This window comes from Pezoporus wallicus, unplaced genomic scaffold, assembly GCF_028554395.1.
Source record: "Pezoporus wallicus isolate ANWC-B61680 ecotype Strahan unplaced genomic scaffold, APGP_CSIRO_Pwel_v1 contig_747, whole genome shotgun sequence".
Lineage (NCBI taxonomy): Eukaryota > Metazoa > Chordata > Aves > Psittaciformes > Psittacidae > Pezoporus > Pezoporus wallicus.
This window is the reverse complement of record NW_026638457.1, coordinates 3148980-3164661: the sequence shown is the minus strand read 5'-3', so window position 1 is coordinate 3164661 and position 15682 is coordinate 3148980. Positions and strand designations below refer to the sequence as shown.

The window sequence follows — 15682 nt, the reverse complement described above, 5'->3', positions numbered from 1 at the left end:
GGACACTGTTCCTTTTCTTCTGTCATCCCAGTTGATGTTTAACTTAAAATACAAGTAAACTGGTTCTTTATACATTTTGTTTTGACAGTACCTGGCACACAGAATGATACAGGTCTTTTCTAATTGTTTGCTGGAAATCATAGCAATTAGGATGTTATCTGTGGTTTTTTTTCCTGATTTTTCGTTTATTGTTGCATGTATGAAAGGGACAAAAGGTCAGCTAAGTGACTTGCAGGCTAAAATGGGTAAAGAGAGGAAAAGTGTTCTTGAAAATGGTCTTGAAGAGCTTAAAATTGGTGAATTCTGTAAGATGGGACATTATAAATAAATATTTTATGTAGTTTGGTCTGAAATATTTTCATATGTGGATGTACCTGTGGCAGTGGGAATTTAAGAGGATAATCATAGCTTTACTAGCCTCAGAGTGTTTGCAAAAATTGTTCAAGCAGAAAATAGTTACTAGTCATGTGCAAATGTGTTTCAGAGAACTTAAAGCAGCAAAAAAATTCAAAGGATTGCAAGTGAACTATTGAAAAGGTGAACCTGCAGGCTGTGCCAACTGCTAGAAATAAATGTTGGACTCTAAGAAATTAATGGAAGATCATTTGATTTCAGCGAGACCCTAAGCCTTTTCAGACTAAGAAGAAAAACCTAAATCCAACAAGTAACCCTAGCATTTTACGATTATATGATTTTTTAACTGGTGAAAACGTAACTGCCTCATATAGTGAAGTATGGCTTCTAAGAGTACTAAAGAAAAATTGACAAAAATAGTTAGAAAATTATGCAATTATAGAAAAATGCATTTTCACAGTCATTCAAAATTTTGTCAGTTGACATAGAAATTATCAGCTAGTGTCATCCCTGTTGACTCCATTTTTCAAAGTGACTTTTCTGTTTGAGTTCTTACCGAAACATTATGCAAAGTAAAGTTGGGATAGGTTAAATAACTCCAAAGGTAAATTAAATAATTTAGGTTTGAAAGTTTTTTGTTTTGTTTTGTTTATTTTATAAAATGTTAACTTTTTTGATTTAAAAGTGAAATTGAACAGCAGTGCTCACGTAAGACTTTGTGATAAGCCCATGTTTTTCCTAGTAGAAGTTGTTGTGGAATAGTTAATAATGATAATCCAAAAAGCATTGGAAAATGAGAATTATATGTGCAGAGAGGAATATAGGTTGACAGTAGAAGTATTGACAGTTAACCCGTTTCTATTCAGCCATACCCTAATACAAAAACCAGATTGAAATGCCGTGCATGAGTTGCAGTTCATTAAGCAAATGTGACATTTATTTTCTAGCTATTTCAATACTGAAAGAGGTGAAGTGGCGAAATAGCAGTATAAATGAACATGCTTCTCAGTATGCTGATAAGTCAAAGTAAAAAGAGAAAACATTAAAGATGTTTCAAGGCTTGGTTACTGTGTCCTTCCCTTGCCCCCAAACAGAAAGCAGAATCCTTTTGCTGAATCTGAGTTTTGAGTTTATAACTTTGTAGATAAAATACATTGTTTCTGAAAATCAATTATAAAAAGAAAAGCCACTACTGCATTTAAAACTAATTATGATATGGATCATAATGCTGCTTTGTTTATTGTTTTAATTGAAAAAATAATCTTTGTTAACATTCCCTGATTATCAACATTTTCTTTTGGCTATTTTTAATTAGCACATTGCATATTTGAATTCAATTTATGGTTTTAGACTACAGAGATGATTTGGAGGTTTTTTGAAGGAGTTTTTTTTCCAACTGTAATTTTTATCTGCGAAATAAATATAAGAACCAATTATATTTTCTGGCCAGACATTCTCTGGAGATATCTGGTCTTACTAAATAAGACAGTATATCAAATACAGCTTTTAATTCAGGTCATTACTTTGAGTTTTAAGATAGGATCAAAGTAAAAGACGATTATAATGAATATTTAGTCATCACTTAGAAACAGAAAAATTAATGATACTAGTTTAAATATATATCCTGATAACACGACCGACATACAAAAAAAAACCTGAGATCTGCACATTGCCAATTTAGATTTAGCAAATTAGCTAAGTAGCTTGCATTTATAGTATTTCACACCTTAATGTCTTAATATGCATTGCTAAATATATTTCCTCACTGTTTGCTAATTAATGTTCTGTGGAAGTACAGCTGCTAATTTTTTGTGGTTGACATGGCTCATTTTAAAGTGATAGCAGTTGCATCTGTAGTAGTGTTAATAAATTATGGTCATACATTTTTACACCTACTATTTTCTACAAGCATTTGAAAAATCTGTATTTGCTAACAAAATGCACCCAGTAATATTTTAACAAAACATATAAGCACTCCTCACACCCCACTATTCTCTCAGTGATATTAGTGACTTAGTGAGTCATATGTTAAGTTTTAAATATTGCAGGACAGTCTGTAATATCACAAAGTCTTTTCAGGAGTAATTCTTGGTAATTAGTAAAGACTGATATATTCTGATGGTAAAATAATTGGACTGGAACAATATTGTGAGGCAGTGCAGGGAAAAATATTTCTCTGAGGAGAATAATTAGCAAGATATACCTTGTAGAGATCAAGTGCAGAAGAAAGTATTCGTAAGTGCATGTGTTTTGTAAGATACACTTTTTTTCTAATATTCTGAAAGAAACACAGGAGAATGTATGCAATACAGGAGGTTCCTGGAGTGCATTGGTGAGAACTTCCTCCTCCAGGTTATAGAGGAGCCAGTGAGAAGGGGGCTTCCTGGGGATATGAAGATCAAAAGCAGACTTGACTGCAGTGACCATCAGATGGTGGAGTTAAGGATCTGGAGGAGAAGGAACAGCACGCTCACAATCCTGTACTTCAGGAGAGCAGACTTTGGCTTCCCCAGAGATCTGCTTAGAAGAGTCCCATGGGATAAGACTGGAGGGAAGAGAGAGGAAGACAGAGCCAGGGTTTTTTCAGTGATGCCTGGTGACAGGACCAGAGGCAAATGGGCACAAACTGAAACACAGCAGGTTGTGTCTGAACATCAAGAGACACTTACTTTGAGGATGACTGAGCACTGGCACAGGTTGCCCAGTGGGGTTGTAGAGTCTTCAGTGTTGGAGATACCCAAAAGCTGTCTCAGTATGTTCCTAGGCAACTAGCTTTTATCTAGCCCCACTTGAACCGGAGAGTTGGGCAAGATGACCTCCAGATGTTGCTTCCAACCTCAACCATTCTTTGATTCTGTAGCTGTGAAGTCATGTCAAGCTGGGTTTCAAAAGTGTTGAGACAGCAAAGCAATTTCTTTCTAAAAGCTGTGAATATTATGCTGGTGGTATTTAAGGTAATTGAATCTTCTGATGGGAAGAAATGCTCTTGCTCAACTTTGGACAAGCAATTTTCATAAAGGTTTTGTAAGTCTCTGCTAGTTCTCTGTGTCTGCTTTTCTTAGCCAGTGCCTTCACAGTATCACAGTATGCTAGAGATTGGAAGGGACCTCAAAAGATCATCTAGTCCAATCCTCCTGCCGGAGCAGGAACACCTAGATAATGTTACACAGGAATGTGTCCAGGCGAGTTTTGAATGTCTCCAGGGAAGGAGACTCCACAACCTCCCTGGGCAGCCTGTTCCACTGTTCCGTCACCCTCACTGAGAAGAAGTTTCTTCTCAAGTTTAAGTGGAACCTCTTGTGTTCCAGTTTGTACCCATTACCCCTTGTCCTATCATTGTTTGCCACTGAGTAGAGCCTGGCTCCATCCTCGTGACACTCCCCCTTTATATATTTATATACACTAATAAGGTCACCCCTCAGTCTCCTCTTCTCCAAACCATAGAGACCCAGCTCCCTCAGTCTTTCCTCATAAGGGAGATGCTCCACTCCCTTAATTATCTTAGTTGCCCTGCGCTGGACTCTCTCCAGCAGGTCCTGTCCTTCTTGAACTGAGGGGCCCAGAACTGGACACAATATTCCAGATGGGGTCTCACCAGGGCAGAGTAGAGTGGAAGGAGGACCTCTCTCGACCTACTAACCACCCCCCTTCTAATACAGCCCAGGATGCCATTGGCCTTCTTGGCCACAAGGGCACAGTGTTGGCTCATGGTCATCCTGTCGTCCACTAGGACCCCCAGGTCCCTCTCCCCTACACTGCTCTCTAACAGGTCGTTCCCCAACCTATACTGGAACCTGGGGTTGTTCCTGCCCAGATGCAGGACTCTACACTTTACCTTGTTATATTTCATCAAGTTCCTCTCCGCCCAGCTCTCCAGCCTGTCCAGGTCTCGCTGGATGGCAGCACAGCCTTCTGGCGTGTCAGCCACTCCTCCCAGCTTAGTGTCATCAGCAAACTTGCTGATAGTACACTCAATTCCCTCATCTAAATCGTTGATGAATATATTAAATAATACCGGTCCCAGTACTGACCCTTGAGGCACTCCACTAGTTACAGGCCTCCAACTAGACTCCGCCCCATAGACTACAACTCTCCGTCTTCTCTCCTTCAGCTAGTTCGCAGTCCACCTCACTACCTGATCATCCAGTCCACACTTCCTCAATTTAGCTGTGAGGATGCTGTGGGAGACTGTGTCAAATGCTTTGCTGAAGTCAAGGTAGACCACATCCACCGCTCTGCCATCATCCATCCAACGTGTTATTTCCTCATAAAAGGCTAAGAGGTTGGTCAAACATGATTTCCCCCTGGTGAAGCCATGTTGACTGCCCCTCATAACCCTCTTATCCTTGATATGCCTTAAGATGGCACCAAGGATAAGGTGTTCCATCACTTTCCCAGGGATGGAGGTGAGGCTGACCGGTCTATAGTTACCCGGGTCCTCCTCCTTGCCCTTTTTGAAGACTGGAGTGACATTTGCTTTCCTCCAGTCCTCAGGCACCTCTCCCGTTTCCCAAGACTTGGTAAAGATGATGGAGAGTGGTCTGGCAATGACTTCCGCCTTGAAACATTATTCATAATTACCCAGTGTTTTTGCACCTTCCTTTGTATAATTTCTGTGCTAAGAAACTGGTTTTGGTGCTACATTAATGTGTGCTGTTTATATACCTCACAGCATCACATTTGGAAGCCACCTAACCTGTCTTGATGTTTCAGTTTTTTTGTCAGTCTGGGATTTAGTGCAGCAGTGTTAATTTTTATTATTCGTACATTGTGTTCTTACAGATAAGATTTTGTTTAAGAAAATGTCATGAATCTCATATTCTCTTGGATTTACATTATCTGTTGAATTTGAGATTGGATGCTGATAGGGTCTGGTAAACTTTTAATTTATATAATTTTTTAATAATCTACCATGGCTGCTTAGAATACAGCAAATGCTGTCTGGATGAAAACAATGGTGTGTGTGTAAGCTTTTGTAGGGACTTACTAGTATATTTGCTATAGGAGCATTATCATCTGTAAGATTGAACTGTGTGTCATCTTAGTAGTGTCTTATTTCTGAATGTGTAAATTTAAGAGGAACCTTTATTTTAACAGTTCTAATTTCTTTTTTTGTGCAATAAGTGAGGTTGTAAGGTAAGCTTTGTGCCTGTCCCAGGAATCTCTAGCTCTGATGGATAGTGATTCATTATATTTGTTATGAATAGGCAATAAATAATTGCCCTTAAATCATAGTCATAACTTGCAGGCAAGTTACCACTGAATTTATTACTGAGTGGGTGAGATTTATTTCTAGGGGCATTTTATACTTAGCAGTTAGCACCTAAATAGGAAATTATTTTGTTGAATAGTCCATGAGAAATCTGCATTTCTATTTCTATTTAAAACAGCTGCTGAGAATTTTTTGGAGCGAGGAATGAGATCCTTTCTTTGAGTGACCACTTTGGTTTTGAATCTTAAAAAGCGGCTTTCTCGAATTGTGCTAAGGTCAAATGAAGTATGCTGAGTATGTTGTCAGTGTGGGGAATGGAGGGTACTATAATTCCGTGACAACTGTAAATTGAATGTTAGCTCAGTTTTATCTCTTCGATAGTCTGTTACTTAGGGATTTATGCAAAATGAGAAGCCATTGCAAAAGCATGCAAGAAATGGCACTGTAATAGGGACTACCACTGACCTGTCTATGTGAAACAATTAAGTTTCCAGGACTTGTGGAAGTTGTTTAATCTGTTTTGCCAGTGCAAGGATCAAAATATTAAAATGTACATTTTGAAAGTATGCCTTAGGGAGGAAGCATTTCGCAGGGTGGGGTCTCAGGTGTTTGCTGCGGTGTGGTGAAGGTTAGAAATATTTTTTCATAGTTAATTTTTGGTGGGACATATATATCAAGTAACTCACACAATTATATGATGAGTTGATTCTGAATAACTGTCTCATTGTTTTAATGTGGAAAATGTATACATATGATGTGCAGTAACTTGAAGTTCTTGCTTTATATACCCATATTTTCCATGCTGAATACTACTTATGAGTGTCCAACACATGTAGATGCAGCAAAGTGTGGCTGCACCATATAAAAAGTAGGTGAAACTTAAGATAGTTTTGTTAGGTTCTACAGTGCATTTACTCTGCTGTATACAAAAATACTGGTTTTTTATAAATTTTAGTCTGGATTTTTCTTTGTAAATGCTTAATATTTCTGTTTTCTGTTCTGCTAGATGCTTGTGACTACTCCAGAGAAATGGGATGTTGTGACAAGAAAAAGTGTTGGTGATGTAGCCCTCTCTCAGATGGTTAAACTCTTGATTCTTGATGAAGTTCATCTGTTACATGAAGATAGAGGACCAGTACTTGAAAGTATAGTAGCACGTACTTTACGGCAGGTAAGAGAAAAGATCTCCAAAAGAACTGCATTTTCTTCCAAGAATAAATACATTTTGGTGCTTTTACACTGAGAAATTCTTAGACAATTAAATCAAAACGCTTAGGCAGCTTACAGTTCATTTCATAGCTATTCTGTACTAAAAGATTTTTGTCTTCTGTGATCTCTTCTGTATTAGATTTCTATCAGATTTCTAGTTTACATAATTTATTACAGAGCTATTTCTTATTATTTATTTACTTTATTAATTTACTTAGTGTACAAGTAAGAGCAAAATTAAACATTATTAAACAAATAATAATCAGGTTAATTTTTTAACATAACCCAGATTGAAAGTATTTTCTTATGAGGAATGCTGATTTTTATTTAGCAGTTTTGCTAGAAGAATTTTTTCTTTTTTTTTTTTTAATAAAGAATAGTGTCTTAAATCTAGGTAAAACTTTCTGCACTGATACATAATTTTTAGTTTAGCATAATTGGTCTCCCCCCTCACACACTTTGGTGATGCTTTCTAAATACCAAGATTTAAAATGGCAAAAGGAAAAAAGGATGGATGTGTGGGATTTGTTCTTAAATCTTATACGAAAGAAGGATTGAGTTAGGCAATAATTAAGATTGGTCTCAATGGCAGGATGTGTATTTGCAAGAAAAATAAAATGTGGAATTTAGGGATGAATATAAAGGGTGGAATTAATATGAATATATAATAGTAAGGAGAGAATAGAGTGCTGTTCTTTTGAGGTTTTTGTTTTGTTTTGTTTTTTTGTCATGCAGAGCAAAAGTGTGTCAATACAAAATAATCTGTAACAAATTAAAAATAAACACAGTTGGTATTGTTATGGCTCTATTTGTAGTGTGTTAAATGTTTAAAGTGTTTTAGATTTTGAGATTGTTTTTCTTGACAAGGCTACACTAACCTTTTTAAGGCTGTCTGAACCATCTGATTCTAGCTCCTCTAAGAACCAAATACAATGGGTGTCTGCTGGATTCCAGTGCAGAAAGTTCATGTATAAAGAACAACATAAGTAAGAATTCCTTAGAAGAAGCTAAACTTGGAAGATTTAAATTTGTTTATAATGAAGAGTAGGGCTTTGTATAGTTTAGACTGTGTCAACGCCACTATAACTTAACCTGTTTGATATTCTATTTTCTTTCTTTAATGGTTTTGATAACCTTGTTTTCCTTAGGTGCCTTTAAAGTAAAGAATCTCAGATTTTAGTGGTTACTATGATGTTCATTGTCTTCCCATCAGATTGCAAGACATTTATTTTTTAATGTGAAATTTTGCAAGATGCGTAAGGTTGGCTTCAACTGCTTGAAATAAATGTCTAGAGCCATTTTATCTGCCCTACATTATTCAGCTTGGCATCCCGTTTCTGCTTCATTTGGACACAAATCTCCCATAGATCCTTTCCTTTTGTGTCTGTCAAGCCTGTGCAGGGAACTTAAGGAATATAAAATCTGAGGCAGTTATGTCTTGCGTACTGAATCCTACCTTTAATGCATTTATTGTAATACAGCAGTGTCTTGCTTCAACAATCGTTTAAAAAATAGCTCTCTAGGGTGCTTTAATCTTCTAGGATTTCAAGGTTTGTTTTACCTATCAAGTTGGAGTTCAATTCATCTGGAATTGAAGCTATTCATTTGTAACCCTTCCTTCAGTGAAACAGTTGGGAAGAAAAGACACAGATATTGAAATTAATTATCTCACCACCTTTCTGAAGAACTTATTTATTCTAAGTTGATAAGAAAGGCAGTACTGGAGACCACTTCAGGAGAAGGTAGTAGAAGAGGGGGGAAATTTACAGTATAAAAGTACGCTAGAAATAAACCCCACAGTTAAACAGAAAACAAAACTGCTTGTAGAAATATTTAGAATTATGCAGTAGAAAACATTTCCAAACAAAAATATTTTTAATTACAAGCCTTCCAGAGGGCATGGAGAGAGAGAAATAGATGTTTTGCACAACTGTTTTAACTTTTTACTATGGAAACAAATAATAAAAGGACTAGTTTTAAAAATTACACTGAAATGTTATACTGCAGCATCTGAGCCTGCAAGCATAGCTCTGTGAAATATGCAGTATAGATCCATAATTAATTTTGAAATTACTGGAACTTTTATTTCATGACTAGAAAAGGTGACATAAGTTTTCTGATTTCAGAAGTATCTCACTGGGTTTTAGTGAAAATACTGCTACAGATGTTTTAACTGCAAAAATACCACATCTAATAATGTTTTAATGGTATTTTGGAAAGAAAAAATATTTGGTTACATTTCTTTGCTTCTGTTCCCTGCTCATAGTTCAGTTAAATGCATTTTGATGCAAATTCATAAATGTTTGGAGGAACAAAATCAGAATATTCAGCCTGCCCCTGGAGAATATCCTTCTGACTGCAATGATTCTGTATAAAATATTAAGCTCCTCTTGAGCCCTTCTGAAAGTAGTTCTAGAACATGTTTTTCATTGATACCTATAGAAACATCATACTCATTCCATATTCATGCACTGGAGGCAAGACTAATTGTTCAGTTCTTAAAAAACAGAAGGAAAAAAACAAAACAAACAAAACAAACAAAAAAAAAAAAACCAAAACCAAACAAACAAAAACCCACCAAAACAAAAAGCAGACGTTGACAGCGTCAATCTAAAACGTCCTTATGTCAATTACACCACTGCAGTAATTCAATAATTGCTCAGATCAATTGCCTGATTTGTATACTGGTTTAAAACATCAGAAATATTGACTAGTTTTTCCTAATTTGTAGTGGAGAGATTCAGAAAGTGATTAGACAGGTAATTAAAGGAAAAATCCGTTGCATATTAATAGTCCTTAGATCAGACTGAGGGGTGTAGCAATCAGGGGCTATGATGGCAAATGCCAGGTTGCCCAGAGAAGACATTGATGCCCCATCCCTGGCAGTGTTTAAGGCCAGGTTGGATGGCCTTTTGAGCAACCTGGTCTAGTGGGAAGTGTCCCTGCCCATGGCAGGGGGTTTGGAACTAGGTGTTCTTTCAGGTCCCTTACAATCCAAACCATGCTATGATTCCATGATGGCATTTTCCCTATTTCAGTACTGTCTCTTTTGACCACTGTGGGAGACAGTGAACTGAAGTAGTTGGATTTTTGGTCTGGTCTGGAACAGTCATTTGTATCACTTTCAGGAGAGAACTCTGATAAATTCATTGAAATACTACTTCAACTTTTTCAGTAAAACACTGATAGCTTCTTTATAATTACGGTGTCTTCCTATAGTTTCGTCTGGCTCAAACTTACCTAGCTTGTATATGATTCAATGTCCTGATTCCTGTGCAGATCAGGATGTATAATGTAGTGCCTTCTACATTTTGCAGGGCTTGTTATCCTGTCTTACAGAAAACCGTCCCTCTTGTTTTGTTGGATGATAGAAAAATAGACAAATAGACAATGGCTTCGTTTTGGGTGTGGTTTTTTTTTCTGCTCTCATTGGGTCTTTTTAAGAATTAGTGTTCAGTTGGCTACCTGGGTCTACAACTGTGCCAGAAAAGAATGTTTTGAGTTCTGTATTTGTATGCTGCACAAATACAGCTATACAAGTGCCTTCTCAAAACAGGAATATTCTGATGCATTGGTAGGTCTGTCCTGCTTGTACCTCAAAATATTTGAATTATTGTTGTACTTTCCCCCAGATAAACACTGAGTCACAGCACTTGTTCTAAGACTTTTAACATGTGCGTTTAAACTTATGGCATTTTTTTTAATCGGGTAGGGTTTTTAACCTGGAAGGAGCATATATATTGGAATTGCTGACAGCTTTACTCACAGGAGAATGAACAGTATTTATGCATGTTTGCACTTTTCAAATTTTAGAGAATGTTTTTGCAAGTGACTTAAATTGATTTTGCTAAACATTTTGGTGGGAAAATTGCTTTGAGCTCTCATATACTGTAGGTATAACATCAAACAACTTCTTTGAATCAATTTCTAGCTTTGAAGTTTAAAGTTTTAGTGAAGAGCATACTGCAGATATAAAACTGAAATGCTTAAACTTTTTAATAAAACTTTCCACACTTCTGTAATATCTAGTAAGCTTATTAGCTTGAAAGAAAAAAAAAATTGACTGCTTTTAAAGGACACTGAATTATTTTGTCATAATTACTCAGGGATTTCAGTGACTTCTTTGCTGCTTTCAGGTATTTTTTTCAGAAAATACATACGGAATATTATACTTGAGTGATACATCATTTTTGATGCCTCCTCTCAACTATGTGAATGATAAATTAAATAAAAGAAATTCCATAGTAAAAGATTTCTCAGATTCAGGGGAAACGAAGCTTCCATCTTAGACACATGAATACTCTTTTCATCAGTCTCATTCTTCAAATTAAACTTTCAATTGCTTTATATTTTTGTATTAGATCAGTAAAGTTGCTAGATAAATAATAGGTGGGACAACACAGCAGGACAAGCCATCTGGGATATTTCTGGAGTGCATTGATGAGATCTTCCTCCTTCAAACAATAGAGCAGCCCTTAAGGAGAGGCGTTCTGCTGTACCTCATACTCGCCAAAAAGGGAGGGGCTCGTTGGAGATGTGAATATCAAAGGCAGCCTTGGCTGCAGTGACCATGAGGTGGTGGAGTTCTCTTTCCCCTGGAAATCCTCATGTTTCCTTTCTGAGCTTTCTTTCCTCATGACACCTAATTTAAGAAACTTTCCCTCTCAGCCATCATGTAGCTTTCCTTGTTCTGGATGCATTTGCAGTATCTCTAGTTCCTTATTTTCTCCTCTATGGTTTTTTTTGTCTTTGGTTCTCTCTTTTACCTCCTTACCAGAAATCAGAAGCAAACAAGTTCAGAGGTTTCTCACCCAAAGCTAAATGCTGGATTGTTTTCTAATAAAGAATTTTTAGGTGCTTGGAATCCCATTCTTGCTTAAGAAAACTAGAGCAGTTAAAAAAAAATAAAATACAAATCAATCAAAGCTGATAGAATGGTCTAAACCCAGCTGCTTGGACCTATATTTTTTGTGTCAAATGGTAGTTCACTGTAGTTCCTATATGTTTCATCTGGGACTAGAATGGCATTTGCATTTCATTTGGCTCTTCATTTCTTGAGGGACTGCTGTTAGTCTTTTGTCTCTTTGATGTTCCTTATATCAGTTGATCAGGTTTCTCAGCATCTTCTATTACAGGCTTCCCTTCCTCCCTGGCAGAGCATGGGCCTCACAAAGTCCTTGGTCAGGGTAAACATTACTTAGCAACAACTGAAAACATCGGTGTTATCAGCACTGTTCTGAGGCTGAAAGTCAAAACACAACGCTGCACCAGCTACCAAGGAGAAAAATTGACTGCTACTGCTAAACCCAGGACAGTAAATCAAACAAGCTTACTGAAATCTTCTACAGTACTTTTTTGGTTTCCAACTAGAGTGTTGTGGAGCTTTTAACTGGACTTTCTTATATTTGTGATTGTATTTTTAAAACAACAAAACTGGGTATAGAACTAACACAACTAACTGTTGTGTTAGTTTTGGTAGTGACATATACAGAGGTAGAGTGTTTTCCTTCTATTAATCAGTTATATCCACTTTATGCCTCTATGAATTGCATGTACTTAATTTGCTACCACATTATGTTCAGAGCTTGGGCTCAGATGCTTGTTCATTAAGTCTTCAAACAAGCCTCTTTATAGTTCCTGCAGAATTCACTTGTTGCCATAAGAATGTTCCCTGAGAACAGTGTCTCATTTTGCAGCTGTGGCCTGTTTTAGAATGAGCTTAATTAAAATGAATTTAGTTTGAATGGGACCATGAACCTAGATTTGTCTGTATGGCTGACATGCACATCAGTTATATTAATTCTGCAGGTTATTTTTTTTTTTTATTTACTGCATATCATGGTTAAAATTCTTGAATAGAATCAGGCTTAGAAAGCAATTAGAAGCATCCTTTTTTTTTAATTGCTTTTTTTTCAATTATACATTCTCTTTAAAATCTGTTAGTTCATCAGCTTGTGATAAATTTAATACATGTTTTCTTGCTATTCTGTGGTGTTATTTTTAAACAGTATGTTGTGCACCCATATGTCTAATGCCTTACACAAGTCTAGGTCTATCTTGTTACATTTTCTGGCAACCTTGTAGTTGTGTAAAAATGACTTTTCTAAAGCAAATTTTTTTTTTTTAAAAGAACTAATCTCCATTTGTTTGGAAAATGTTACGTATGAGATATTTGATTTAATATTCAGAAGCTTTTCTGTTACTTTGCATGGAAGTGATGTCAGAAAGTCATTCTGCATGTCATTTTTTGTTTTTGGTATGTGAACATTTTTCCATTTCTGTGATATATCCATGGAGTTTAAAAGGTGATAGTGATTGTCATATGGTTTATGTTCTTTCATAATATGGTAAAGCAGTTAAATTGATTTCTAGAAAGGTTCATATTTCTTTTTGTTTCTTAGTTCAGGAACAAAACAGTAAACACAGCATGAAAAGACATTCTGTCATTCAAGAAAAACTGACCTGGCACTGTGCAGGGCATAGAAATCTCTTAATAGGTATATTCAGAATGTCATTTCTTAAGGCAAAGTATTGCGTATTTAATATTTCACTGAGGGAAAATAATATGGCTTCTAATAGTGCTTTCTGCATGGTTACATTTTTTCAGTACCTCTAGATTTTTAAATATGTTCTAAGTGGAGGACCGAGAGCACGGTATTTTCAGGGTTCACTGGAAGCAGAGTAAAACTCATTTATAAAATTACTTAACTAGATGGTTGCCTAGTAACAAATGCATTCTGTGCTGAGTGTTTGAGTTGTAGATAACGTCCTATGTGGAATCGTCAAAACAGTATTAGTAATTGCATTTTTACTGTGTACTTTTGATTTTACAATTTTATTGGGTTTTCCATTTTTATCCCTAAAACTAGGAAATTACCACCTGTGGACTGATGGACAACTTCTTAATTCCTTCATTAGGCAGTAAACAAGATATCAATAAACAAGTATACACTGGTGAAACATTCTAACAAACTTCCTAGTCATTCTTAGTCATTTTGAAACGCCTTTAATTTTATTTCTTTATGTTCTTATAATTTCTCTGTGGATTTTTCATTCTTTTTCTTGTTTTTTTGAATAATGGCAAAAACAGATCTTGTGAGAGGCTGAGACTTTTATTAGACATTCTGTGGGCAGGGTAGGATCTAACTAATAACTAACGTGAGTCCCGATATACAGTGCTTCATTCTTACCACTGTTGATTCTGGAACTCAGGAGCCTAAGTTTCTAAGTCTTCTTGCATGTGTAGTCTAAAAACTAAGAAATGCTTCTGCCTAATTTTCTGTGTATCTTGTCCTGTGTACATCTGAAGGGCGTACAGACTGACTGAAGATGACTGTTAAATTGTTCCTGGGTCATCTGAATATCAGATTAATTTCAAACCAGTGGACAGTTCTTCAAAGATTAGAATATATAAACTTGTCTGCTTTACTTAATTCTGTGCTTGAGTTAAACAATCAGGGATATGCTTTCCAGCTTGATTGTAATTCATTCTGTGAATGTGATATTTTAATGCATGGAAATGGGAAGACTGCCAAGTTCACAAAGTTCAGGAAGAACTTTAGAAGTCAGATAAAGAGTATCGCTATGCATACTCTGTATGCACTCAAGTGGCAGCTGTAATGTAATAAGATGATATGCAAATCTTAAAACCTATTAGGAAGAAAATTATCCTGCTGTGATTGATTTACAGTCTAGAGAGGCACTTCTCATACCTGTACCTTTATCGATTACAGTGTAAGCACAGATGATGCTTGAGAGCTATCTTCTGTTTATTTTTTTTCTGTGTGCATGGAATTTCATGGTGTGATAATCATGTTCTGCAAACGTATATGGTGAACATGTTTTCAATTCTCTGCATGCCATCATGAATGCTTCTGAATTAGATATACTAATTAGATATGTCAATTAAATATAGTTATGGCAATTTTATTTCTTCCTTCCAGTGTATCATCAAATCGATAAAATACAGGAGAGCTTTCAGAGAACATGATGTGAAAAACTGTGACAGTTAGTTTTTCCAAAGAAAGCCTTTTAAGTTCCAAATAGTGCTTATATTTTTACTGAGATGATTAAACACAAATGAAGATTAAAATGTTTGTGATTGTTTGGCAGTAGTGAAGAAGACACACTTAGCTGTGTACCTCCAGACAGTGATGCAGAGAATTTGTCATCCAAAATGTCTTTTCAGCAATTTTTACAGCAGTTTCAGGAAAAGAATATATGTTCACAGTCTCTTGATTATGAAGGCATAGTCTCTAAATGGGACTTTGAGGAGCAAGTAAAAAGTGATCCAGCACAAGAAAAATATTAATGTTTGAATGGACTGTATTTACAAAGGGCATCTTCTCACTTTCAAGACTCATTTTCTTTAGAAGCATCTGAGAACAAAACATACTAATGCCTGCTTTTCAAGGGAAAGGCAGAAAAAATTTATGCCGAGAGCTCTGTTCTAAAAATGTGTTAAAATTCTACAAGCTATTACAAAAAGTATTTGTAGTGCTTGAATAGATAAATAATAGATAAATAACTGCATTATAATCAGAGAGAAAATGCAAAATAAAGTATGTAGGTACGTGTTATGGTTGCATATTCAGGTAATTTATATTTCAAACTTTTATGTTTAGCACAGTTTTAGTCACTGCTCTTTGTATATTGACATATATAATTAAAAGATTAAACAAAACTCATTCCGTATATGTATGTGATGATATGCAGACACATAAGGGTTTAGTTTACAGTTCGAATTTGATGCAAGCATAAAATAACTGGGAGAATTGTTATGATACATTTTTGTTTTTTAAGGTAAATGCTTTTTACTTCTTGCTGCTTGGGTTTTTTTAAATATATATTAATTATTGATATTTTGTGCTGCGAATTAGACATAGAAGTAGTTGGTAATAAATAGGT

General features: G+C 35.8%; 1 protein-coding gene across 3 annotated transcripts in view; it reads left to right on the top strand.

The window, feature by feature from the left end:
* ASCC3 (activating signal cointegrator 1 complex subunit 3) overlaps nt 1-15682 on the top strand; it is a 270855-nt gene that overhangs the window by 96169 nt on the left and 159004 nt on the right. For all 3 annotated transcript variants that reach the window (XM_057410860.1, XM_057410859.1, XM_057410861.1), the window contains exon 11: nt 6573-6737. In XM_057410860.1, the coding sequence (XP_057266843.1) occupies nt 6573-6737 (165 nt within the window). The remainder of the gene's footprint in view (nt 1-6572; nt 6738-15682) is intronic.